This window comes from Lissotriton helveticus, chromosome 8 (genome assembly GCF_964261635.1).
Source record: "Lissotriton helveticus chromosome 8, aLisHel1.1, whole genome shotgun sequence".
Lineage (NCBI taxonomy): Eukaryota > Metazoa > Chordata > Amphibia > Caudata > Salamandridae > Lissotriton > Lissotriton helveticus.
In genome coordinates, this window is record NC_136069.1 from 732,453,218 (window position 1) to 732,479,676 (window position 26,459).

General features: G+C 49.4%; 2 protein-coding genes across 6 annotated transcripts in view; one reads left to right on the forward strand and one right to left on the reverse strand.

Annotated features, from left to right (window-relative positions):
* Positions 1-26,459, forward strand: part of CARS2 (cysteinyl-tRNA synthetase 2, mitochondrial) — a 742,767-nt gene that overhangs the window by 150,114 nt on the left and 566,194 nt on the right. The gene's annotated exons all lie outside the window — the stretch shown is intronic.
* The window catches only part of ING1 (inhibitor of growth family member 1), a 69,945-nt gene that overhangs the window by 3,276 nt on the left and 40,210 nt on the right, over positions 1-26,459 (reverse strand). Inside the window, exon 1 of one of the 5 annotated variants that reach the window (XM_078657539.1) lies at positions 6,126-6,725. The exons of 1 other annotated variant lie outside the window; for it this stretch is intronic. In XM_078657539.1, the coding sequence (XP_078513665.1) occupies positions 6,126-6,264 (139 nt within the window). In that variant the 5' untranslated portion in view covers positions 6,265-6,725. Of the gene's footprint in view, positions 1-4,280; positions 4,644-4,670; positions 4,814-4,857; positions 4,989-6,125; positions 6,726-26,459 lie in introns of those variants that run through there. 3 more of the 5 variants (XM_078657542.1, XM_078657541.1, XM_078657538.1) reach the window with 3 other exon arrangements.

Consider the following 26,459-nt stretch of genomic DNA (forward strand, 5'->3'; position numbering starts at 1 on the left):
TTTCCGTCACCCTATGCATTTCGTGCCTTTCTTGTCACTTCGTCAGGGGTTTACTACAGTTTTAAAAACTTTGTGAGAGTTGAGCACTATTTTAAATATGTAATGCAGACCAGACAACTCACACTTTGCCAATGTGACGCACCATATCAGTTTCCTTCATACAGTTACCCAGTGAGGCGCCAATACCACACGGTAGCAAGGAAAAGGAGCAGAAAACCAGTGAATTTTCAACTGGTTTTGGCGGCGTTGCACTGCCGACGTTCATTAAGGGGTGTAAAAACACCCCATGACATCTGCACCAGCCTCAGCAAGCAATTTTTGGGCAGGGCAAAAATGCCTCAGGTATTTTTGACTCGAGGCCCCATCCACATCCTCACACACTGAAATTCTTCCGTTTGTGTTTGTTGTTGGGCTGGCGGTTGGTCGAGAGATGCGGCGTCTTACTGGGGCCATTGAGGAAGCAACTTTTTCGACACATGGAGTGTCACATATCAAAGTGAACACCGGTGATCTGAATGAGAAGGACGTCACACAGTTCAAGGATTTTAAGTGTCGAAAGCAACTGCGTATTTTCTGCTTAAATTGTGTGTCATATTGGGTACTATTCGGGATAACTACTACTGGTACGGAGGCAAGATCATTTTTCTACGCAAAGTCTAAAAAACAGTGGCCTATTATATCAGAGATCACTACAATATTGGTGGACCAAGTTCAGTGCCACGAGGAAGCCCCATTGGGGCGAAACGCGTTGGCTGTATTGTGGCTGTGGTGTTTGACCATCTTACGCCAGCAATGATTCAAGGATTCATTAAAGAGAACATATTTCACATCATTGAAGAAATTGGATACTGTTACCTATTTTGCATTTAAGCATTTTTGTAAAAATGTATGTTGCCTCTATGTGCTTTTTGAATACACTGAAATTGTTGATTTAGTTGGCATCTGGTAATGTGATGTATGAACTGTGACTGAGCCACTTAGGTCAGTGGCATTTGTAATTAATTGACTGTCCATGTACAAATGTGAACCATATTACACAAATGATATTTTAAATATATAGCTTGCTATGATTCCAGCGAAAACAAAAACATTAGCTTAAAGATCAGAAAGAAAGCCAGAACTATATTGGGTGCAATGTAGTAGATTATGGTAGAATACAATTCAGATGAAAACCCCAAGCAAAATGATCAGAAGCAAGCACAACAGTAAAAGTTTGCAGGTGGGCTTTGCACACAATCAATGAACAGAGAAAACGTTAATCACAACTCCATTTCGGCAAGGATACTTCATGTCTAACATTGGCAAATAATTTAGGTGGGAATAGTTACTTGAGTGATGAACGTCTCAAGAACCATACTTCGACATATTTAAAGCTTAAAAGCCGGGGTTATAGAAAAAAGTTAAAATCTACAACAACAAATATCTGGAGCACAGCACAGTTCAAACTAGTAAGCTCCCAACTTAATGTGATGGACTCTCTAAAGAGGTGGACTCTTAAAGAGTTTTCAACATTTAAATGTATTTGCAAGGATACAGAGGGAAACTGTGTTGTAGATGTAACAAGTGCTATTTTCAATTGCATTAATGGCAAAGTTAACTTCTAGACTACCGGTTATGCCAAATACAAAGTATAACCAGCCTGTCACACCTTCAAAAACACAAATAATAAGTCTACAGAAAAGTAGAAAAATGGTCTATCCTTAAAACTCCCCCCCCCCCTCAGATCATAAAATATTGAGTGGAATTTATTTATTAGGTGCTCATTCCCCAATGTAGGAATCTGGACCCTATGAACAACAACTGAGTAATATTGATTTAAAACTGTTACTGCACTTCATGTTATTAGGTATGTATAGCATGTGTTTTATCTGACCTGATCTCTATTGTACAGTAAAATGTAATTAAAAGGTAAAAATATAGTAGTCCTTCTAGCAATAGAAATTGTAATAACTAGCATGAGTAGTAGCAGATGGTAACATTATCCACATGTACTAACACAAAAATCCATGTTCATGCTTTGTGCCTAGCAACTACTTTTCTTGCAGTCTTATCATTGATTACTATGTAACTCTTTGGGCTGTATCATTCTTGTGGGTCACAGGTTTGGTGCAGCAACCGTGGTGGATGGTGCCCACTTGGACCGAGATGAGGCTAATGGAACTTGTGTGGCAATTTACAATGCGTGTAATTTTGGAGAGAGTGGGAGACAGATAGATTCTGGTCGGTATCCTCATTTTTACTTCTCTTGGTGAAATCCAGAATAAGGCATTCAGCTATCTACTTCCTTGGTGTAATGGTATTGCATTTGGGTATCGTGCAGCAAAGCGCATATTCGAATTCCCCAAAATGTAGGTGATCTGGTTTGCCCATGGTCGCCACTGTGAGTCATTTTAAGAAAAAACACTTGTGATTCACATTTCAATTGATGAAGAGAATGCATGTGTTGATTTTATGTAATTTTAGTTGAAAGATTGCAAAGAGTGAGCATTTGGACAGTCAAGTATTCTGTGGGGATACAGAAAAAAAAGGTGTGCCGTCTTTTATTTTGTGTTAGATTAAGAGTGCACGTCAGCAATATGCCCAAACTGCTGTGGTATCCCTTCGTCCCCTTCTGGTAGGATGTTGTAGTTGGGAACAGACTACTGTCTAGAGTGGAATGCCACAGTTGATAAAAACTATGAACTGGATAGCAGCCTCAAACAATCACATGTGGCCGAGATTAAGTCAGGCATTCTCTCCATCACTTTTTTTTTTGCAATCCGTGGCATAAATCTGACGGGTACACCAAGTTGTAGGTCCCACTGTGCCATAGGAGTCACACTGCACTCTACTAACGAAGCCGAAAAATGTCTTGGGTTTCTTATGTTCCCTTCCGGAGGGTGCCTAGGGTTGGACTGTCCCGTTAAGGAGCAGGGTCAGTATTGAATTGCAAGGGTGGGCACGGGATGCGGCCCCACACGGTGGTTGACATTAGTCTAAGCATCCCAACCATCACCTTGTTTCCTTTTACTGTTTGGCTTGCATAGCATAGGTTGATCTTATTTCTCGCCTTCATTAATGGTCAGTGGGAAAAAAGAAATGGGGTGGAGAGGGCTGGGGAGCACACGTTTCTAGCAACAACAAAAAAATCTTTACTTTATGGGAAACGATCTGGGGTCGATTCACGTAGAGCTGCCACAGTAAATATTGTCATGTATTCACTGTCTGGAATATAAGATGAGAAAGGGTATGCAGAATATATAGCTGGAAAGAAGGCTCCCTTGGTAGTACTGCTTAAAAAAATACCCAGGATATTTTCTAATCCAGGCAGGCAATTAAGTGCAAAAGCCTGAAGCTCACGTTATGCGCATATTTTTTCCAGGAAACGTCGAGAACTGAAACAAGATGTTCTCTCGAATCATAACTATAAAGTACCCAGATGACGCGTCCGCTCGCTGGTCAAGTATTTTTTTACGGTAACTACTATCGTTTGTAATTTAATGGAAAACGCAAGAATTCTTTGTTAATACTAAAGAAGGGCATTTACTAATGAAAGGCGGGAGAACTGCGGCACCCAGTGACTTACACAGAATCGAGAAATGTTGTGAGAGAAGTAAGCAAGAATGCTATGAAACAACCAATTACTTTTTTTGTTTTTTTAAGTCGCGCCCTTTTCTTTTGACAGCTGTCATGACCGCACGCCGCAGTGAAATGCTGGAACACTTGACTGTGCTGAGACCTGCTGCCTGTCAGCCGGATTCACTCCACATTGACGGCACCGCCTCCATTTTGAGTCCGGCTGGCAGAACAGCCGCCACCAGATGGAGCTGCGTCTAATACAGCGCAGCGCATCCACAGGGTTGGGGATAACTCAAATGGAAAAGCGATGCCCGCGTCCGGCAGCCATCTTGAAATGGGGCACCAGTCTACCGAGGACGGGGAAAACATTAACAAAAACACTAAATAGAGGTGGATCTACTTACAGTAAATACAAAACATAAACAAGTCAAATCGCCCCTGGTGATGAAAACGTACATCTTACAAAAGCACGTAAAAATCCAACTTAGTACGCATTCTAAGTAGCAATCCCATTCGCCATTTAATTCGGCTGCCCCCTACACATCGCGCGTGCCTCATTTCGTAATCACAGCCAAAGGGGAGTTGCATCTGTTTACTTCACAAGTAATAGTAATTACAGGAACACCGCCCGCCTTTTCTTCTGAGTAGACAAACCCCACACACAAGTAACTGCGGCAGGGGCAAGCGTTATAAACGCACATATTGGTATAGTAACCCTTTACCGTAATCGCGACGTGTACACAAGGAACTTTCCGCACTGTTTTCAGTACAATGCGCAAGTACTTCAACGCCCGGTTTCAATCTGGCCGCCAAGTCTGCAGATGACAGTGCCCACCAAGACGACGCCATTGGCAGCCCGCCCACACACCGCATTTTGAAGGAAGTGCAATGAGCGCACCTCTCAGCAAGTAGCTGGCTGTTCCTAACAACGTAAGGACAACTGCCGACACCAATAAAGCAAAGTGCGTTGTCAGAACTGAATTCAAATGTCTGCCAGTACATGTAATGCGCGACGTTAACGCACGTGAACGTGTTAAAATAGAAACCTATCTGCAATGTTAGGAGAGAAAAAAAACAGTTTTAAATGAAGTCGTTGAACGATATATTCGAACCTCTAGTACGACTCAAGTTGTCTACAGAAAGCTGCAGGAGGAGGGAAGTTAACCGTGCCACGCGCTCATGTTTCTCGGCAAAGCACCAAATATAGACTACGCCTGAGTCCCTGTCGCAAAACCCACGTCCTCTATTGGCACTGCCACAACGGTCCGAAGTGGCATTTAAAAGTGACTGGAGACAAACCTAACAATGCGCACGTGCGTAAGGGGGCTGGGCGCTCCGCTCCTGCTTTCAACAGGCTGCTCAGGAGGAAACCACGGTAACGCACACTTAGCAACAGTAAAGCGAACAACCGGATATCACGGAAGCAACATTCCAGTCATTGTTCTCAGAGCTTAAACACCACCGAAACTCTTCCATGAACGAGCACGTCAATCACGGGAAAAGGCGTGTTGTGGGGAGGTAATATTTAAATGACCATCGAATAAGAGACAATGGTTGGTTGGGAACGCTTAAGAAGGCGGAGCAACATGTTCAGTGGTGCCCAATAAGAGCGCCCAGGCCAGCAAGGAAGGACGCGGTGGAGTGTGTGGGCGGGGCACGAGACAGAGGCCTTGGTATAAAACCCTCCGTGAAACCATCTCGCCTACAATGCGCGGCTTGCGCTAGCGGGGAGAGAAGAGGTCTGTGTACTAAATATGAACACGAATGTCATTTGTTTACCTACTTAAGTCTAAATAAGGGACCGATGGTAACAATAGATTAAAAGAAGGCTTCTCCACCCGCTAGCCTAACGGACGCGTCTCTGCATCCTTGTCCCCAGGAAACACATAACACACTGGACACTTGTTCCCTTTAAATAGAAATCGGGTGACAGAAAGTAAAATACGCTAACAGCTACCCTCGTCAAAGTCCTTTGAGCCGAGCATTATGATTGTTGAACCCACGCTTTGGCGCTGGGCTCTGAGGAAGTCCTGCATTGAAACGGCAACGCTCACCGCAGACACCGCCTGCCGGTAAGCTTTTTAAGCGGGGCAACTCGATCCGCTTCGAAACTAAAGGCATTTCCCAAAAGGTGGAGGAACAATACATTCATCTTCAGATAAATCAAACAGAAATACGGACGGCATCACGGGCACATTATGTGTTTTCTAGTCATGCAGCTACAGGCACCGCGTAGACTGTACATTCCTGGACGTTGTTGCGCTGTAATCTGCCAGCCGCTCTCAGCAGCAGCAGCTTCACCTTTCTCCCTGCAACACACGCCACAAGCTTTATGCTGGAAGCACACAACTCCCATACGAAACACCAATCTCTAAAGGCACACTAGAGTAAGAGAACAAACAAGCACGGTGGACTGGAGGACCTTTTGTTCCGCCCCGCAATATCAAGAAACACCCCGTTAGTCTCCAATTATACTCTCGCCTTTAAATGATCAGATTCGCTGAGGCAACCGACGAACAGACACAAGAAGCAGACAAGCGATACGAGAGGAGGGGGCGGTCTCTCACCTTGGTACTTGGAGTCGATCTCCCTCATCAGGGAGACGTTTCTCTGCAGATCCAGGGGCAGCGATTCGACTGAGTCCAGATAGTCCTCCACATAGTTCACGATCTGCAGCTGGTCCACGCCATTCGCCGGACTCAACATTTTCACTCTGCTCTCTCTCTCCTCAGCACTGCAGAGTCCGATTCTTCCTCCTGCAATCCCCTCGACTTCTCTTCGGTGGATGGAAATCTGTATATACACATATGTGAAAGTCTGCTTGGTTTCACGCTCCTCTGCTGACCTGGGCGACTACATCTGCTCGCTTCAGGGTCACTCAACTAGCAGCAAAGGGTGTGTGAGGTAGCCCATCGGCGGGTGGAAGGCTATCCGCCCCAGGACACACAGCATGAAAAAATGCTCACCGGACGCAAGGATCTCCTCTGACTGAATCGCTTCACGGATGCCTAGCTGTCCTTGCTTCCACCGTCCTCGGTGGCAGCTGCTGCGCGTTACCGTTCTCCTGTCTTCGCCGCCGCACTTGATCCAACGTGGAAAACCCAAATACCAGTTTCAAACACTTGGGAAACATTCACAGCCCCGCCACCCAGGGCGCATGCGTGTCCCACCCCGTCCCTCCTCCAGAGCAAAGATTTGCATAGCAGGACCACAGCGCGCCCCGCCCTTCCCTCTAGACTGGAGTAGATCCACTACTACTTTAGAGGTGGACAACGGACTAACTTTCAGGAAACCGCTGACGGGAGCGTGAATGCGGAAGTCCATTTCCTGTACTTTGTAGCGATAACGCCATGTTGAAGAGGCAGTTATTGTATTTAAAAACAGTAACCTACAGTATCGCTCCACCTATTAATACAAATTATGGGAAATAAAAACATATTATTACATTGAATAAATATATTAAATATTTTGATAGTCTCCTTAAAAAGCGAATGAAAATGCTCATTTGAATTTCAAAAAGTAGAGGTATAGTTGAAAAAACCTACGCGTACGTTACGTTTTTTGTACGTGTTTCTTTACAGCAATGGATAATATTCCTTTCTTAAAATGACCGCCACTCTTCATAATGAATTACTCCTGACTGCTAGTTCGTGGTAGGTAAAAACTGCAACAGTACGATCTTCGATTTACATACTGTATGTTGAACCCAACTATGGTTCTATTTACATTTGTTTAATAAGAACACAGGTAATTTTTCCATCTTTAAATAACTGTACTATATTTGAAAGTTTTTCGTTTATGGTGCAAGGCAAATCCTGTTGTGCACGGACGACTTTCGGAGGTTTACACAGCTATTCTTTTGTGTCTATTCCTGAGTCTGCCCCTACTATAAAGCAGTGGGATTTTCACAATGTGGGCGATCAAAAAGCTTACACAGATCCTCCCATAGCTACCAAGGTTTTAGAATGCTATGTGTGACATTTTCCTAATTTCAGTGTTAATATGAGTGACGTTTGAAAGACTGTGAGTGACACTTTCTCGCAAGCAGAATCAAGCAATGTAGACGAGTGAAACACTAAAATATCAGAAAGTACACCCCAACTTGAGCAAGGAGAAACTCTAAGTTAACTGCTGCAAAGCATAGGAAATAATTGATAAACAGCATTCATGTATCAGACTCTAACCAAAATTGCAGAAAATAGATAAAGCGACGATCATAATTTATTAATAATCAGCTGAGTGACTCTCAGACTCCCTCGACTGCTGCTGACGACATGAGCACTAAGCCCCGCAGCATTGGAAAACAGAGTGAGAGGGACTCATTTAGGTCAAAACTAGGCAGGCTTAAAAAAGCACATGTAATGTAGTGTGACCTCAATAATGACGCTGCAGCCGTATTAGGTTCAACGGTATTTATTTGTACAATTTTCCCTCTATAGAGCGCCGAGCCGATCTGCCTTGTCCTCCGGCTTTCGCGCCGCTCAATGCGCGCGCAGCCGCAATATGGCCGCCCGCACGTCACGTCACGACGTGACGTGCGACAACTAGAGCGCACCACCACATATCTCCCCCTTTTTCCCAACATTGAAACTGTTAACTCACAGTCCGTCGTTCATATCAAAGTCTCGGAACCTCGCCGGTTTAACCACTGCTCTGCCCCTCCTGGTCATCCTCACCGGGGTGGACAGGGTCTCCTTCCCCTGAGTCTCTCCACCTGTTCCTCCACTTCCAAGCGCAGCCGCACTTCCGTCCCGTCTCCTCGTGTCTCCTTCTCTCGCAGCCCCCTGGCTGCCGTCATCAGTTCTCTCCTCCTGCTGTTCTCCTCTTCTTTCATCCAGTTCCACATCTGCTTGTTCCTGTTCCATGTTACCTTCCTCCATGTCTCCTAGGTCAGCTCCACCTTGGTCCCATCGTGGGACCTTGTTCATCTTGCCATGCGATCCTGGGACCACACGTTTCCATCACTTAACAGAGCCGCTCTGCTGAACACTTCCTTGACTTGCATGGGCTTACTATACTTGCTGTCTCCCTTCCTTTGTAGCGTGGCCAACTTTACTCGTACCCACTCGCCTTTTTCCAGGTCTGTCTCTTTCACGTTTCTCCGGTTGTTGTAGTGTCTTGAATATATGTCCTGTGCCTTTTCTAAGTTGGCTTGCACAACTGCTGGGGACCACTCGCTCGTTATGTTTTTTTCCTTCCTTACACGATTGTCTCGAGTGAATGGTTCACGACCCCTCAGAATTTGGAAGGGGCTGTATCCCCCCCTGTGGGGGTAATTCTGTACGCCCACACCATGTGCCATATCTCTCTTTCCCAGTCTTTGTTGTTGGAGATGGCCGCCTGGACTGACCCCATCACCACTCTGTTGAATCGCTCTACTAGTCCGTTTCCGGCCGGATGGTAGACGGACGTGTGTTTGGCTAGTATTCCATTCCTCTGCATGAAGTTGCTCCATTTTTCTGACCTAAATTGTGGGCCGTTGTCGCTCAGGATAGACTTGGGTATGCCCTCTCTCACAAAGGTCTCGGACAGGAACTTTATGATGGTCTCTGTATCCATTGCTTCCTCTACCTTCAACTCTGGCCATTTGGAATACCTGTCCATGAGGACACACACATATTTTTGAACTCCGTGTCCATCCAGGATCGGGCCCAGGATGTCCACCGACGACAACTCCCACAGGTTCTGCAGGGGGTCAAACTTTCCTATGGCTGGGCGTAGCAGTTTGAGTGTTTTGTCTGCCCCTTGGCACGGCAAGCAGTCCCTGATGTATCTTTCAGCTCGAACATCCATCCCTGGCCACCAGTAATTTTGTTTGGTCCTCAATTTCATTTTTCCTATTCCCAAATGTCCTTCGTGGAGCATGCTTAGTAACTTGGGGATGATGTTTGCCGGGGGGATGACCTTCTCTCCTCTGTACACAAACACTCCTTGGTCGTCCAGAGATAATTCCTCCCTGATCTCGTAGTATGGTTTTAGGTCCTCCCTGGTCTGTCTTTTGTCTGGCCATCCCTTTGTGATGAGTGATTTTACCTCCTTTATGATTTGATCTTCATCGTACGCTTCCTTCCACTCCTGATTTCCAATTACTCTTTCTTGATCTTCCGTGAGTGCTACCAATTCTTCCTTCCCTGCTTGGTCTTCCTCGCTCTGATCCATAGCCGCCGCCCTACTTAAGTAGTCCGCTACTCTGTTCCTGCTGCCTGGGATGTGCTCTACATCGTATCTGAATTCTAGTAGTTTCAGGGTCATTTTCGAGATCCTGGGCGTGGCGTTGGCATGCCCGCTGGATGTTAGTACTTTCAGTAATGGTTTATGATCCGTTTTCAATTGGAACCGTGTGCCCCACAGGAATTGCCTGAATCTCGTCATTGCCCACACGACTGCCAGCATCTCTTTTTCTATTACGCTGTATTTCTTTCTTGTTTCGCTCAGTGTGCGGGATGCAAAGCTGAGTGTCTCCATCCTTCCTTGTCCTCGGTCTTGCAATAACACCGCGCCCAACCCCTTGTCACTGGCATCTGTGGTGAGCACTGTCTTTCCCTGGGGGTCGTATCCTTGGAGTGGTACTGCTCCTACTACTTCCCTTTTGATGACTTCAAATTCACTTTGTGCCTCCTCCGTCCAGCGGAACTCAGTGCTGTCTCTCGTCAGCTGCCTCATGTTATGTGTTTTGGTGGCGAAGTGCTGCACGAATTTGCTATAGTATTCCGCCATGCCCAAAAATGACCTGACCTCCTCTTTGTTGGTGGGCGGTGGTGCTTCACAAATCGCTCTCACATTCTCTGCCTTCGGGGTCACTCCTCGCACACCAATCTCGTGTCCTAGATAGGTCACCGACTCCATGCCAATCCGGCACTTGGTCCATTCTGCTGTGAGGCCTTTTTTTTCTAGGATCTTCAGTACTGTGCTTAGTTTCACATCATGGTCAGGTTTGTCACGCCCCATTATCAAGATATCGTCCTGAAAATACTGGATACCTTCTGTGTCCTTAAACAGTTGGTGCATCAGTTTCTGGAACACCGCAGCTGCCGAGGCTAGCCCGAACGGCATACGGCGGAACTGATAGCACCCGAAGGGGGCGATGAATGATGTATATTTCCGGCTCTCTGGGTGCAGTGCGATCTGGTGGTAGGCTGAGGTCAAGTCTATGGTGGAGTACCACTTGATACCTCTGGTCTTGGCCAGCATTTCGTCAATTCTGGGTAAGGGGAACTTTTCTACCACAATGTTCTTGTTCAATTCACGTAGGTCGACACACAGCCTGACCTTCCCGCTGGGTTTCATAACTACCACTAATGGCGCCAGCCACTCCGCGCACGTGATCGGTTCAATGATCCCCTTCTTTTCTAAGTCCTGTAGCTCTTCCTGTACTGCTTCTCTCACTGCCAGTGGTACATTCCTCACTTTGTGGGCGACTGGTACAGCTTCCTCCTTTAGGATTATCTTGTGTGAGAATTTCTCCATCCTCCCCACCGTGCCTCCAAATACTTTGGGGTACTCACTCTTCCATTTGTCAAGATCTGGCCAGGCTTCTAATTCGGTAAGCAGTATTTGTTCCTTTCCCCCTGGGTCCAACTTGATGCCCAGGTCGCCTTGGTCCGGCCATCCCAGCACTGAGGGCTCTCTCTCTGATATGTAAAGTTTGCAGAAGGCGGACCGGCCTCTGAACTCAAATTTTAATGTTGTGAATCCTGCCATGGGTATGCGGTCCCCATTGTATGTGACTGGCCGAATGTCCAGCTTCTCCAGTTCTGGGCCTAGATGTGGCGCGAAACTTTCATTCCACACCGCTCTCTGGACGATGGTGTAAGGCGAGCCCGTGTCGGCTACCACGCTTATCGGTACTCCCCCTATCGTCATTTCCATTACCGGTTTCGTCGTTCTCCTTCCATCTACGCTCAACACTTGGCCGTCCACGCAAAGTACGGTGACGACGTCCTCCTCCGTGCCTTCTTCCTGTTCTTCGTCCTCTTGTCCGATGTATTTCACCATGCCTTTAGAAGCCTTCCTCCGACATACCTTCTCATAGTGGCCCACAATGCCGCAGAACATACATTTGGCGCGGAACACTGGGCACTTCCTGTCGTGCGCCTCGTGGGGCCAGCTCCCACATCTGTAGCATGATTTCTTGTTGCTTCCTGTCTGTTTTCCTGGGGGGCCTGGGTTGCCTTGCCATTTGTTGGGCCCCTTCACCGATGACCCTTTGTACTTGTAGTCCCTGCGGGACTCTCCTTCGTCGATTTTGTTTACCATGGTGCTGGGCGCCATCTCCTTCTTCGTTGCCTCTGCACACCTGCGCGCTAACTCTGACCTCTTGACGATTACCATCACCTCCTTTAGTGTAGTGTCGCCGCTGGCCCATAACTTGCCCTGCACAGCTGTGCACGTGGTGTGCATCACCACCTGATCCTTGATGAATTCCTCTTCCCAATTGTTATATTTGCACGTGGACGCCAGTTTCTTCAGGGCCGCCACGTATTCCTCTACTGTTTCACCTGGGCGTTGTTTCCTTTGTTGGAAATTGAACCTGTCCACAGATACACACACCGCCGGCCTGTAGTGTTCATTTAGGTCCTCAATGACGTGGGCATACACGTCATCATCCGTGCTTCCTCTTTGTTTAGGAACTAGACTCTTATAGATTCTCAGTCCTTCCGGGCCTAGGTTGAGTAGTAGGATGCGCTTCTTTCTCTTGGGGTTGAACTGTTCCTCGTTTTCGTCTTCTAAGACCCCAATGAAATTATCAATGTATTCTCTCCAGTCCTCCCACTTCATAAGTGGTTCACCTGGTCTAGGCAGAAATTGCACTGGCGCCATTGCATATCCTGCTTGCGCACTCATTTTTTCACTTTTGATCGTGGGTAGTGTGCTCCCTTGACTCCTGGGACTGCCCGGTGTGTTGTCTTGCTCTTCTTTGCCCGTGTGGGACTGGGGACTACCTGTGTGCGCCCCCTCGCCCTCTTTTAAGGCAGCCAGCGCGGTACTCCCAGTTTTATGGTTCGTGGTGTGATCTGGCGAGCTTTGCTTAGATTCGCTGGGGTCTGTTCACTCCCCCTTAACTTAATTGTCCTTTCCCTCCGGGGTGGTTCTGGGCTCTGCCACGCTCTTTAGGGTAGGGTACCTGTGTGGTGTCTTGTTGATCTCTTCTTGACCATGTGCTCTCATTGGCCTCCTGGCACCGTTGTCCTGCCTGCTGCTGTGTTTTTTTTTTCTTCTTTTTTTCTTTCACCGATGTCTGATGTTTCCCTCGGTGGCTTCTTGCTGTAAATTTCGTCCCCTATGGTCTGCAGGGGTTCAGTATCCCGGCCTCGTCGCCATTGTAATGTAGTGTGACCTCAATAATGACGCTGCAGCCGTATTAGGTTCAACGGTATTTATTTGTACAATTTTCCCTCTAAAGAGCGCCGAGCCGATCTGCCTTGTCCTCCGGCTTTCGCGCCTCTTAATGCGCGCTGCGCGTGCAGCCGCAATATGGCCGCCCGCACGTCACGACGTGACGTGCGACAACTAGAGCGCACCACCACAGCACATTGTATTTTTGACTTGGATAAACAGTCTCCAGATACTCATTGTCTGACACTGAACACTGATGTGCTTGTAAATGTGTGCACCACCACCACAACAACTAGCTAGCCCCAATGCCAGGTCCAAGCAAAGTGCAATCCCTACTCCTAGCTGTGCCTGGTTACTCTGTGCACTAATGCATCCACTATTCTGTGATTCGTCTCATGGTCACAGGTATAAATATTGACAGGTTAGCTCAGTATTTCTTTGCTCTGCGTTCGGTGGCATACGTACTATTGAGATGAGTATCAATAAACATCTATCATTAAAGGCAAAGGGGATAACATTTGCAATACAAATATACATGTTATATGGTGTGTTATAGTGAATCACATGTGCGTGGCAAGACACTGCTGGAATGAGCTGCTACTTTGAACAATCTTTTTTTTACTTGCTTATTCGGAAAGCACATGCTTAATAAAAGAGATTTGTAAATAAGGTCCTCATGCTCCTGTTCCCAGTAAGGCATGTTCAGCATCATTGCTCCCAAGTGAAACTGTCACAGTGATTTAAATGACATGTGGCACGGATCAGCAAGTTATACACGTGATGGTTCTGCTTTGATATCAAAGGAAGTAACTAGTTTGCGCAAAACCATCAGCTAAATAAACTGGTACCTCCTTTGTAAACATATATGGAGTCAAACAAGAACCACCACAGTGAAAGCACCTCAGTAGGGAGGAGACCTATCTACAAAGACCAGCTGACCTTGACCTACGATGGAGCCAGCCTGGGGAGGGCACAGCTGTGTGCGGCGTGCAGAAAGGCTGGTGCCCCTGCCACAATTGTGGAGAGTGGCAAGGGGATAGTAAAAAGTGTATCATGATCATCTAAATCACTGCCTGGACAGCTTACAGTGCAAACACCTCCCCCCTCCTCCCTTCCCCCGCCCGTGCTCTATGAGGATGGCTGGGCCTTCATGCAGTGCAGCAGGGGAAAGCGTAGAGCCTGGTGGCCCGGTATAATGTTGTCCATATCATGCAGAAAATTATGGAAAAGCCATTGCGGGATTCAGAGTAGCTTTTTCAAGATTACAGTGGCAATCTCTCCTAAGTGAAGTACAAGGCGAAATGCCTATTGCTCGAATCTCTTACTTCGTGGGGGAGAGTGCGAGCAACAACTGAACTTTAAAAGTATGCAATCTTACTATAGCGCATGCTGCACTGGAATTAAGTTGCGTAGATACTCTAAAACAATCCTAAGAACACGGAAGTCAAGACATACTACAAAATATAAACAGAAAAAGAACCATTACACCCGGCCTCGTAAGTGTTGTGATTACTTATTTGACTCAGCGTGCGCCCTTTATTAGCCTGTCTGAGCTTCACCGGGGATCGTCCGACCAGGAGTGTGATTCCACTCCTCATAGCTGCACCACCGCTCTCCCAGTCCCAGCAACTGCGCAGGATCCCTCGGCTACTTGATGCGCTCCGGCGAGGGTGGGCCCCGTGCTGACAGCTCAGCTGAGTTCTTCCGGTTGTGCTACTAGCTGCAAACGTGGCCCCGCCCAGGCCCTAATCAGGATTGGTAAAATTAAACCTCAGTCCGGACGTGACCGTGAGGTCAGCAACTTTACGCAAAGGCGGTGATTAAACCATTGCAGCCATCCCTGGCCATAGGGAGCTGTCTCAGCCAGCCCTCATGCCTGCTCCTTCACATGCGCTGCTTGCTACTAAAATTGTCACTGTCTGTTGCTTTAGCTTAAGTGATCGGATTAGACGCTACATGCGTGACAATGCATTTCAGTGCGGTGATGCCGACCACCGCACTGAAATGCGTTAGAGTCACGCTTCATGCGTGATTCTTGGCAGGGCTGTCCTAAATGGATAGAAGATTGAGTGAGAAAACAACAGCTCCTACCTAAATGGATAGAAGATTGAGTGAGAAAACAACAGCTCCTACCTAGGGGGTGACACTTTACTCCAAACTCTGCAGGAGAAACCACATAGAGAAGACTTGCCAGAAATCAAGTTTCAAGTACCTCAGGATTACATTGGATGGAAGAGGGGACATGAATGCCCAGCTGGGATGTTTTAAATAACTGCAAAACATCTGACCTGCAAGATGGGCCAGCTTAAAAGAACTGCGGTAAGCTAAAATAGAGAGGCCATTTTAACAGTGATGGCAGCAAAGGAGGTGCCAGCCCTGACATGGTGCTAAGAAGTTCAAATACCATCTCCACAAGTGGCTAGATAAACAGCAGTGCATTTGGTCATCCAGTTGGTACTAGCCAGTCACAAATAAGGCTAGAATTTAAATTGCCAAAGCAGGATTTAGCCCCAAGGGCAACATTTATAATTTAATGCAGAACACTGCAAATAGCCCGATGGGCACAATGAAACATCTGCTTTGGGAGAAGTTTCAGTCACCTGGCTCTATATAGGGTTTGCTTTTGGAAACTTCAATTAAGATCTTAAGCGCAGGGAAAAGTCAATAAAAACATTAAAATAAAAAAAAAAAATTAAAGATCTTAAGCGCAGAAGACTTATTTAAAAGCAGCTTACCATCAAGATCTATTACAAAACTGCAATTAAAGCAAGCTAAGATAATCTCATGGGAACAAGACTTAATTGATTTAGAAACTAAACATCATGACAGCTGGGCCGCAAAATTCTATCCTCTTGGCATCTTACTCGACTACCTACGCTCGCCACCCCCCTATCATGAGAATACGTTTCGGGCTGATCCCCCTAAGAGGCTACTGGTATGGGCGAAGCAAGCAGGAATTCAACGCATGATGAAGATGGTGCGCTAAATCAGAAGAAACTCTAACGCATGTAATCTGCATTTGCGAAATCCTGAAACCCCTAAGGTGCTCCTGGCTCCGACAAATATATTTCGAATTTTAAACATAAGAACATGTGCGGGTCGCTGTTTTTAGTTGCCAACAGGGAGAATCATGTCCGTTATCTGGGCGCCTTAAAAAATATATGGAATCAGTAACAGGAAAATCAAAAAATCAATGATGGGTACTGGCGATCAGGTGATGGGTACTGATGACTGGATGATAATACCTGCGTGAGGAACAATTTATGTATTAAGAATTATCATGTAAGTGCTACTGAGATGTACATCCTTTAAAAGGCTTATGAAGTAGTATACACCCTTAAAAGACTGATATATCGGTGGGGCTTGGCTTGAGGCGTCAAGATGGCGGTCGCCCTCTAAGAGTGCTCCAAACCCCCTCCGTCATCCGCCTCGCATCCGATGCTTCCAGCTACCATCAGGTCTCGGCATCTACCTGCGGTGACTCGCCAAACAGCCTGCTGTCCCCCGCTTTCCTTTGGGAGCTGCTCTGTGCCTCTGTTGCCTCCGCTGAGCCGCTATCCATCTGCGGCCCTGCACGCTCAAAATGGCGGCCCCCTTGCCGTCCCGGGCCCTGAAGTCTCTGCCCTGACGGTCCGGCGCTCTCCTTGCCCGCTGCCTGTGACTCCCCTGGTGGTGGTGGACTGCTTCGGCAACCGATTGACTCGCCCTGGAGCCGGGGATGCTGTAGTGAGCCCGGGCCGGTGGGTCCGGAGGACGGCGGGTGCGGTCCCTAGGAACGGCGGAGGCGCCCTGGGATGACGAGAGGTGCGCTGGTCCCCCTTGGGGTAATGGCGGCCGCGTGAGGCTGTCGGGCCGGTTCCTGGGGCTGCAGGAGGTACAGACACGGTCCCCAGCTGCGCCGCTGCTGCCGGAGAGGTGGAGAGTGAAGGTCCGGCCGGACTGATTCGGCGGGCTGACCTGCGCCAGAGACCCGCTGGGGGAGCTGCGGTGAGTGGGAGTGGTGCCGGTGTGGCGCGGCTGGCTGCTCTGGTGCGGGAGTGCCCGGCACCAACCAGATGTGTGGGCTGTGTGCTGGCCCTGCCTGGTCGCGGCAAGACTGTTGTGTGGGGCCCCCCTGTGGAGTGTGCTGGGGGCTGGCGTTCAGCCCCCTGCCGCCTTCCCCGGGCCCTGCTCCAGACTGCCTAGGCCGCGCACGTGTGCTCCCATGAAGTGGCCGAAAGGATTTTGATCAATTGCGGTGCCCTGGCGAGCGGGCTGCCCCTGGGGCCGGGAGGCCATCGTGCAGGAGGTGGCCGGACATAAGCGACTCCATCCTGGTTTGAGAGGGGCTACACCAGGAGGCCACATTCCCTTCTTGGCTGCTGTTGTCCATCGTGCCCTCCGCCATTTTGAGGGCGCGGTGCGGGAGCGCAGGGAGCTGCTGGCTTCATCGGGTGTGTGGATCAAGTGGACTCTGGCCCTTCTGTGTTCCCCGGGGGCAGGCGAGGAACCGTGCTGACCTCTGCCCGGTTACGGGGGGTTGCTGCGTGCCCGTCCTCCGGGGCTCGAGATTTCGGCTGCCTGCCCCGGGTACATTGCAGTGGAGGCCCATTTCTTCTCACCGACTACGCAGCCGAGTACTGTGGCTCTGTGTAGGGGGTAAGTCGGCCATCGCATTGGGTGGCGCCCCCCTCCCCCCCCCCAAACTTCCCCCTCAGAGTGCCTGGTACTTTGCTGCTGGCCGCTGATGGATGTGCTCTGAGGACTGGGGTGTCATCGGTGCTGCCTGGGTGCGGTGCGTGGGAGGAGGGATCGGCCACTACATCGAGTGGCGGGGATGCCGGCTGCCCCCCCCCCCCTCTGAACACATTCAACTGCCTTCCTCGGGAACATGGGCAGAACCCACACCACTCAAACCCCTGTTCCCACAACCCAAACTAAAATGGAGCAGTTCACCACGTCAGACCGGGATCCAGGTGGAGGACCTCCGGCCGTGCCTGGCATCGCCGGGGAGGATCTCTCTACCATCCTACAGGCGATAAGTACGTCACAGGCCTCTGTAGGAGAGCAAGATCGGAGAGGTGCGGGTGGACGTGGCCCTAATTCGCCAGGACCTCCGCAAGGCCACGGCGCGCATCACGGAGGCGGAGTCCCATATCTCCACGGTAAAGGATGATGTGGGCTCCCTCAAATCCCAGTTGGCCCGTCTTCAGATGCAGTCCTCGGAGCTACACCGTAGGGCCAAAGATGCCGAAAACAGGGCGCGAAGAAACAGCCTGCGCCTCCTGGGTTTTCCGTAGGGAGTGGAGAAGGGTCGCACTGACACCTTTATAGAGACCTGAATCCGCTCCTGGATGCCCAAGGAGAAACTTTCCTCCTAGTTCGCGGTGGAGCGGGCTCATCGCTCTCTCGCTCCCAAACCTCTGCCTGGAGCTCCTGCTAGTCCCACCATCCTCAGAATCTTCAATTTCCGGGACAGGGACACTATACTGGGGGCGGCCAGGGAGCTGGGTCCGCTGCACTTCCAGAATTCCAAAATGATGGTCTTTCTGGATTACTCCAGGGAGGTGCAGACTCAACGCCGATCCTATGATGAGGTTAAACAAAAACTCAGGGCAATGGGCCTTCGCTATGGGCTCCTCTTCCCAGCTCGGCTCAAGGTGATCTTCCAGGAAAAGACATTCTTCTTCGACAACCCCGATGCGGCGTGGACCTGGCTCACGGAGGAGCGGCCCCTCCTGCCGGGGGCGGCCCTTTCTCCTGCCCAGAGGGCCCCTACGCACCCAAACCAGGTCGCACCTAAGTCCCAGCGGCGCCTAACCGGGTCTCGGAGGTGTGGCGGCCGCCGGGGAGGGGGTTCCCCTTCGCCGGAGGCGCAGCCCTGGCGCTCTCCGGCCCAGACTCCAAATAAGGGATCCACCTCCCCCAACCTGACTTCTTCCTTGGTCGATTTGGGCAGCGTCCCCGGGCCTGGTGAAACTCTGCGACGGGCCATGTCGGACTCGGACCTGTCCGGGAGCCCTGTGATCCGTGGATCTGGTGGGGAAGAGGGAATATGACTGGCGCCCCATGGTGCAACTCACAATTCACTCTTCGGGTCTCGCAACAACGTGACTGCTCCTGACCCCACGAGCCGGGGCTACCGGGCTCTACTGTGTGGTCCGGTTGGGATTTGATCTTATTTGCAGTCCTGGGCTCGATGCACTCTATTAGTCACACGATTGTCATTCTATGCTTTCAGCTGTTAGCATTTCATCCGAATACATGGAGGGGGTCCAACTCAGCCATGTCCTTACTTGTTTGTTGCTAACCGTTTTAGATTAGCAGTTCATCTCTTTGTGGGGTAGTTGGTGGTTGGGAAGTTTTCAGGGCGACAGATGCTTCCTTTTCTGAAGTGTAGGGTGAGGGGAGTTGGGGGCGAGGGAGGGGGGGGGGGGGAGATCGTTGTCTCCCAACAGTTTATTTTTAGCCGCCTATGGGCCGCTGTGTTTAGTTCCCATTGGTAGCCGCGCGTTCCTAGATGCTTCCGCAGTAGAAAAGCACATCACTACTTCTTCTAGCCTCATCTTTAGGCCCCGGGTCGGGGTGGGTGTTTCCCTTAGACCGAACGCGGACCCCCGCTCGCATCCGCACCCTCCACATCTCACCCCTCTAAATGTCTTACACCCTTAACATACCTCTCCACATCATCTCCTGGAATGTAAATGGCCTTCTCGCCTGAATCAAGCGTACAGCTGTCCTCCGTGCTGCCCACCGCCACATGCCTGACATTCTGTTTCTGTGTCAAAAAAATCCGAAGTGTCGGACAAAGAACTTAGCTATGTTGTCAGGGTCACTATCTTAAATAGATGTGTTTTTAAGGAAAAAGGGGGGAGGATACCCCTTTTCTTGAGTCCCGTCACTCACCGGAGTTGCCTCACGGTGACATGCTTCATCATAGGGGCCATCTCAACCCGCTGCGGGTTGAGGCGTGCTACGACTTGCGAAATACGTAGGAGCACTATTAGTGAGGACTATGTGTGGTGTAATGTGAAAAAGTGAGTGGAGTGGTGTAAATTAAAAATATCTTACTAGTGGGCGAAAAAATACTTTTATTCGTGCTCCTAGCAGATATATTAAAAGGTGGGGTGGGTCTCTAGGTAAAGTCGGTTGTCTAATGGGACCGGGAACCTAGTAGATAGCCAATTAGTTTCGAGCTGTACCCCTCAGCTCTTCCTCAGGACATCACAAGGTCCAGCCCTGTGATTTCCACTCCAAAAACCGTGAAAATAATGCCTAGCAATGAGCACTCAAATTATATATATACATACGACTCTTCAGAATTTCTGTGGTCAATCTGTTGAGGAAAGGGGGGAAAACAATGTTATAATGCATTGACTGCCCGTCGTTAATTAACCACACATTCTTGATGCTTGATGTGGCATCAACTAGTCGATGAGTCGTAATTCCTAGTGCCGATCCTGTGGATTTAACGATCTCATGTGATTAAAATAAAACACCATATATACATAGTTTTCCTTGTGCATGCCGGATGCTTCGTGCTTCATGTTATCTAAAGTGCGAGTGCGAAATAACGTTAAAAACGGACCCGAAAAGTTAAGTTGCTTAAAGTGACACACGCACATGTATAATCACGCTAGAAAACACACAAATATGACAGAACGTTACACATACGTATATGCAGGCTTTGCTAAGCCTCAAGGTCACATAAGGGGGGTGGGGAGGTCCGCGTGGTCCATCAGTTAGTGGAAATAAAGAATCATATTACTTTGAAACGCTGTTCTGACCGGGTTTTCACACGGGTGTGCTGTGTGTTTTAAACACAGTCGCGCCCTTGCTCCTTGGTGCCTAGGTGGGGGGAAGAATCTTACTTGGTGCGGGCGTGCTACCTGCCGGTAAACCTACTCGGCGTCCCTCGCGACCGATGGATTCTGTGTCTGGCGGGGCGCTGGGTAATAAGCAAGAGAAGGACATCCCCGCCCTGCTAGATTGTGGAAGCATGGTGCGGGGCTCGTTTTAAGATGGCCGACTCACATTGGAACAACGTGGGGGCCATATTGGAAAAACGGACTTTTCTCCGAATTGGTGAAAGTACTATAGACGATAAATAACACTAACATAACTGGTACACACATCATGGTGGGACAGTGAAAAACTGATGTTTATATTTCAATATTAATAAAGACAAATGTGAAAAAATAATTAAGTAAAAATAAGAAACTAAAAATAAATATAAAATGACTTGACTACATGGTCGCTTATTACTTTGAAATCTAGTCGACCATATTATCATCACCTTAGAAAAAATAGAATAAATGAGAAAATAATGATGAAAAAATGAAAGGATGGGCTGATAGAAATAAACAACACTCATAGGGATGTTGAAAGAAACTGATTGGGTGCCCAGGATAGGGGATTATTTTTTTTAAAAAGGGAGAAAAAATCAGCAGGAACAATCATCCTGTAAGGAAAGGTGGTGTCCTGAGATAAAACCAAAATTGACAATAGGTTAGTGTATCCTGGGTATGGAGAATAAACACGGATGTGTAGTTCATTTCAGTTAAAGCTAGATTCATGGTTGTTTTGACAACTGTCCCCATGGAATAGCATCATTTAATCCATTGCTGTCAGTTTTCAGTTTGTACACCCAGCGTTGTTCCTTTTGTAATAGGCGTTGTTCCAGGTTGTCATGGCCACTGAGGTGTTCCAGTATCACCCATTTCATGTCGTTGGGTGTGTAATGTGTTTCAATGAAGTGAGAGGCCATCTTGGTTGTATTTTTCTTACATCTAATGTTACTTCTATGTTCCACTATCCGTGTACTTGCCTTTCGCGTGGTCATACCGATGTAATGAAGATTACAAATGCAAGTGATCATATACACTACGCCTGTAGTATTGCAGTTCGTGAAATTGCAAATTTCCCACGTCATTTTGTTATTGAATTCAATCTTTTTTTGTGGCGGAAGTCAAGTGCCAAACGCTGCAATCTCTGCATGGGTAGTGTCCTGTGGGAACCGTTGTGATTGTTTTTTGTCTATTGAATTTGTTCTCCAGTTTAGGACGGGTCTGAACTAGAAAGTCCCTCAGGTTTTTGCCTTTCTTATGACTGAACATTGGTGTGGGAATGTTCAGGTTTCCGCAGTTCAGAGTGCGCCAGTGTTTTTTAATGATTTTAGTGACTCTGTCCGAGGCAATATTGTACGTGGTGATACAGATAGTTCTCTTCTCACCTGTTGTGTCCTGTCTCACTTTGGGTTCCAGTAAAGCCTCTCTGTTATTATTGGCTGCACTCTTTTTGGCTTTTCACCAGTTTCTTTGGGTACTGTCTATGGATGAGTTTTTCAGTTAGGTCATCCGCTTGTTGGTAAAAGTCATCTTTGTCAGTGCAATTCCGCCTTAACCTTAAAAATTGTCCAAACGGCAAATTTTCTTTAAGTTGTCTGGGGTGGATGCTGTCGAAGATTAACAGGCAGTTCCGTGCTGTTGGTTTAAAATGCGTGGTCGTCTTTAACTCTTTTCCTGTTGCCAAAATGTTTAGGTCTAGAAAGACAAGGTGGGACCTGCTCATAGTGTGTGTAAATTTTAGGAAAGGGTCCTGTTGGTTCAGCCATTCAAGAAAATCCGTTGCTTCTGTTTCCGTTCCTTCCCAAATAACAAGGACATCGTCGATGTACCTTTTCCATAAGCCAAGATGTTGCCTGTATGGGTTATTGTCATTAATGATCTTATGCTTCTCCAGTTGGTGTACGTATAGGCCCGCTACACTCGGCGCGAATGTGCTGCCCATACTGGTTCCATGTATTTGGCGGAATAGGGTTTCTTCAAACCTGAAGAAATTTTCAGTAAGGGCAAGACGACAGCATTCCAGGATGACATGTCGTGGAGTCTGGTATCTCCATGTTTCTTCAAAGAGGACATCTTCCAATATCTGTAACGTTTCTGTGTGGGGCAGGCTTGTATATAGACTTTCCACATCTAATCCAATGAGGATATTTTTGGTTGGATCAAAAGTTAGATCTTTGAGTAACGAGAGAACTGATTTTGTGTCCTGCAGGTATGTGTCTGTTTTTTGTTTCACCAGGAGACGCACCTTCTGGGCTCACAATGCAATTTCCTAGCCCGTTACGGGTTTGACCAGGTCTGGCACTCCGGTTTTGCCCGGGGGGTGGCCATTTTGCTCAAAAAGGGGCTTCCCTTTACCCCGGCTAAAGCTGAGACTGGCGCGCAGGGTTTGTATGTGGCCATGTCGGGGACGATTGAGGGACACCCTATGAACCTTCTGTGCACTTATGTTCCCCCTGCGCTCCTGGCGTCCACCCTTCGGCGCCTCACGCTGGTGATTTCCTCCTTTCCACAGGGCCTCACTGTTGTTGGGGGTAACTTTAATGCCGTCTTGCAGCCCTCATGTGACACGACGGGTGTCCCGTCGGCGCATCGTATAGCCTCCGCAAAGAGCCTCTCTGGCTGGTCATCGGCATGGGCCTCTGCGACGTTTGGAGGGTATGGAACCCCCGCAAAGAACAATACACCCACACATCGGCGGCTCACCATACCCACTCCCGTATTGGCCTCATTCTAATGCCCGCCACGGACTGCCAATTGTTGTCTGGGGCTGATATATTGCCCAGGGGGATCTCGGATCACCCCCCCATCTCTCTCCGTATTGGCGCCTCCGCTGTGGGCCCACGGGTTTCCTGGCGGCTGAACGCCTGGTTCCTGCAAGACTCTGCGCTGGTGTAATCCCTAGGGCAGGAATTACGCCACTACTTCTCCACTAATATGGGCTCGGTCCCTTCACCAGGGACGTTGTGGGAGGCCGGCAAGGCAGTTGTTCGGGGTGTGGCCAAAGGGTTGGTCCACGCGAAACGTACGGAACAGGCCGCCCAGCTTGTGCAGTTGGAGACCCAGGCAGTGCAGCTGACCACCGGTAGCGATGACTCCTCTAGACAACTAGCAATGGTCCTTGAAGAGATTCGTCGGATCTCACTGGAGTCCACTAAAATGCACTGGTGCTCTTCGGTGGCACGTATTTATGGATGGGGAGATAAAAATGGCAAGCTTCTCCACAACCTAGTGTCCTACCCCAAAGTTAACCGTATCATCCCCGAGATTCGGACGATCACTGGCGGGCTACTATGTGGCCTTATACGCCACTCGCCCTATTTGCTCCTCCCTGGCAGGCTTGCTGGAGGAGACCGGTACCCGGCTGCCATGTCTCCCCCAAGAGACCGATGATACCTTGGACCACCCTTTCACCTCGGAAGAAATTCACAGGGCAATTTCCCTATTGTATCCAGGAAGGACGCCCGGACCGGACGGGTACCCCCAAGAGTACTACGCGGCCTTCCGAGATGAATTGGTCTCCCACTTAGTGGACCTATTCAACCATGTGGTGAGGAGAGGTCCTTCCCGCCTGAAACCGATGTGGCCACTATTGTGGTCATTCCGAAGACGCAACCCTGGATTGTGCGGATTACCGCCCAATCTCGTTGATTAACACAGAGGTTAAGATCTTTGCCACCGTGATAGCTCAGCGACTCCGTTCCTTCCTACAGGACTTGGTCCACCCCGACCAATGTGGGTTCATGCCTGCCAGAGGTACCGGTCACTGCATTCGTCTCCTCCACCTGGCTATGGCCCATCGTCATCAACTGCCCCGTATCTGGCGTTGCTTTTCATCGACTTCGAGAAAGCTTTTGATACGGTGGACTGGAGCTACCTTGAGGATGTACTGGAGAGGATGGGATTTGGTCTTCCCTTCCGCCGCCTGATCAGGGTCCTTTATAGTAACCCTAGGGCCCGTGTCCTCATTAATGGTGAGCTTTCCGAGACATTCCCGATCCGGAGGGGCACCCGTCAGGGATGCACGCTCTCACCACTCTTATTTGCGCTGGTGATGGAACCCCTGGCGGCGCTCATCCACCAGGACCCTCTCATCCGGGGTTGGGCCTGGGACCTGAGCCAGGTTGATAAGATAGCTCTCTATGCAGACGATGTCCTACTTTACCTGGCAGATCCGGACCAATCCGGCACTAGATGCCTGGAGGCCCTCTCTGCTTTTGAGCGGGTCTCTGGGCTCCGACTTAACCCGGCAAAATCAACCCTGGTCCCGTTGCACCCCTCTCGGGCGTGTTTCGATTGGCAGACGGTGATTCCCCTCCGGAGACAATCATTTAAGTACCTGGGCGTGTAGGTTACCCTCCTGCTGGAGCTCGAAATGGGCCCTGAATGTCCCACCCCTGGTCGCTCGGATGAAGGCAGACCTTAAGAAATGGCAGACCCGTCCCCTTAACCCACTGGGTAGGAGTGCGCTTTTCAAAATGATGATCCTCCCCCGCATTCTCTACACTCTGCAAAATATCACCATCTACCTCCGAGGTAGCTGGTTTCGGGAACTGGATGGCACTCCCACCTGGTTTCTGTGGGGGGGGGAGGGCGGTCGCGAATGTCCCTGGCACACTGTCGTATTCCCCCCTTTGAAGGAGGCATGGGGGTGACTAATCTTCCCCTCTACTACCTGGCCACGATACTCATCATGATCCACGATTGGTTTGCGGACGGCTGGTCTGACCCTGCATACCGGGTGGAACTCAGAACACTGGACTTCGCGCAGATTCAGGCGTTTTTATACGGCTGCCCAGTGCAGCAGGCTCTACCTCCAGTCACTAGGACGGTGCTCACGGCCTGGCGTACAGCCCTTCGCCATGTGCAATGGGACCGGAAGCTCACCAGACAAACGCCGTTGTGGAATGGTGCTTGGTTGAGGGATGTCTCGTCTTTGCAGGGGTTCCGACACTGGGACCTTGTTGGGATCCCGCTGCTTGGAGACGTGTGGGTGGGAGACCGCATTCGATCCTTTGCTGACCTACAACAACGTCACGCACTTCTTCATTCCTAATTTTATAAGTACCTACATCTCAGACACGCCCTTCACACACAGATTCCATCCCCCACCTCTCTCCCGGAATTCAGCCCCCGGAAGCCCAGGTGATGATGGGGAACCTGGCGAGGGGGCGGTGGGGGTGGGGGGGTGGGGTGGGGGGGGGGGGTGTCCCGAATATGCCGGTTACTAGTGAACAACGGTCCTGCGTCCCTGGACTGGCTTCGGGAGCACTGGGAGGGGTGGATAGGCCCTCTGGAAGAGGCAGACTGGCGGGACGCCCTTATGCCACCTAAAACCCTGACTACATCCTCCAAGTTACACCTGGTCCAACTTTACTATCTCCACGCGGCATACCTCACCCCGGCATGCCTTTTCCGGGCCTGTATGAGATCCTCCCCGGCATGTGCTCGCTACGCGTCTGCTCCAGCAGACTTCTACCACATGGTGTGGCAATGCCCGGCTCTGGCGCCGTTTTGGAGCGGGGTGGAACTCGAGCTCACGCAGGCGCTAGGGTGGGAGGTTCACCATGATCTGAGGCGATTGCTGTTGGGGGTGTTCGACGGCCTGGATGGCTCGAGGGCAGAGAAGCATTTCCTGGGGACAGCAGTGGTAGTGGCGAAAAGAGACCTAGCTGCGCTCTGGTCTCAGACAGCGGCGCTGACTGTGCGAAAATGGAAGAGGGGGGTGGATGGGTGTGGAGC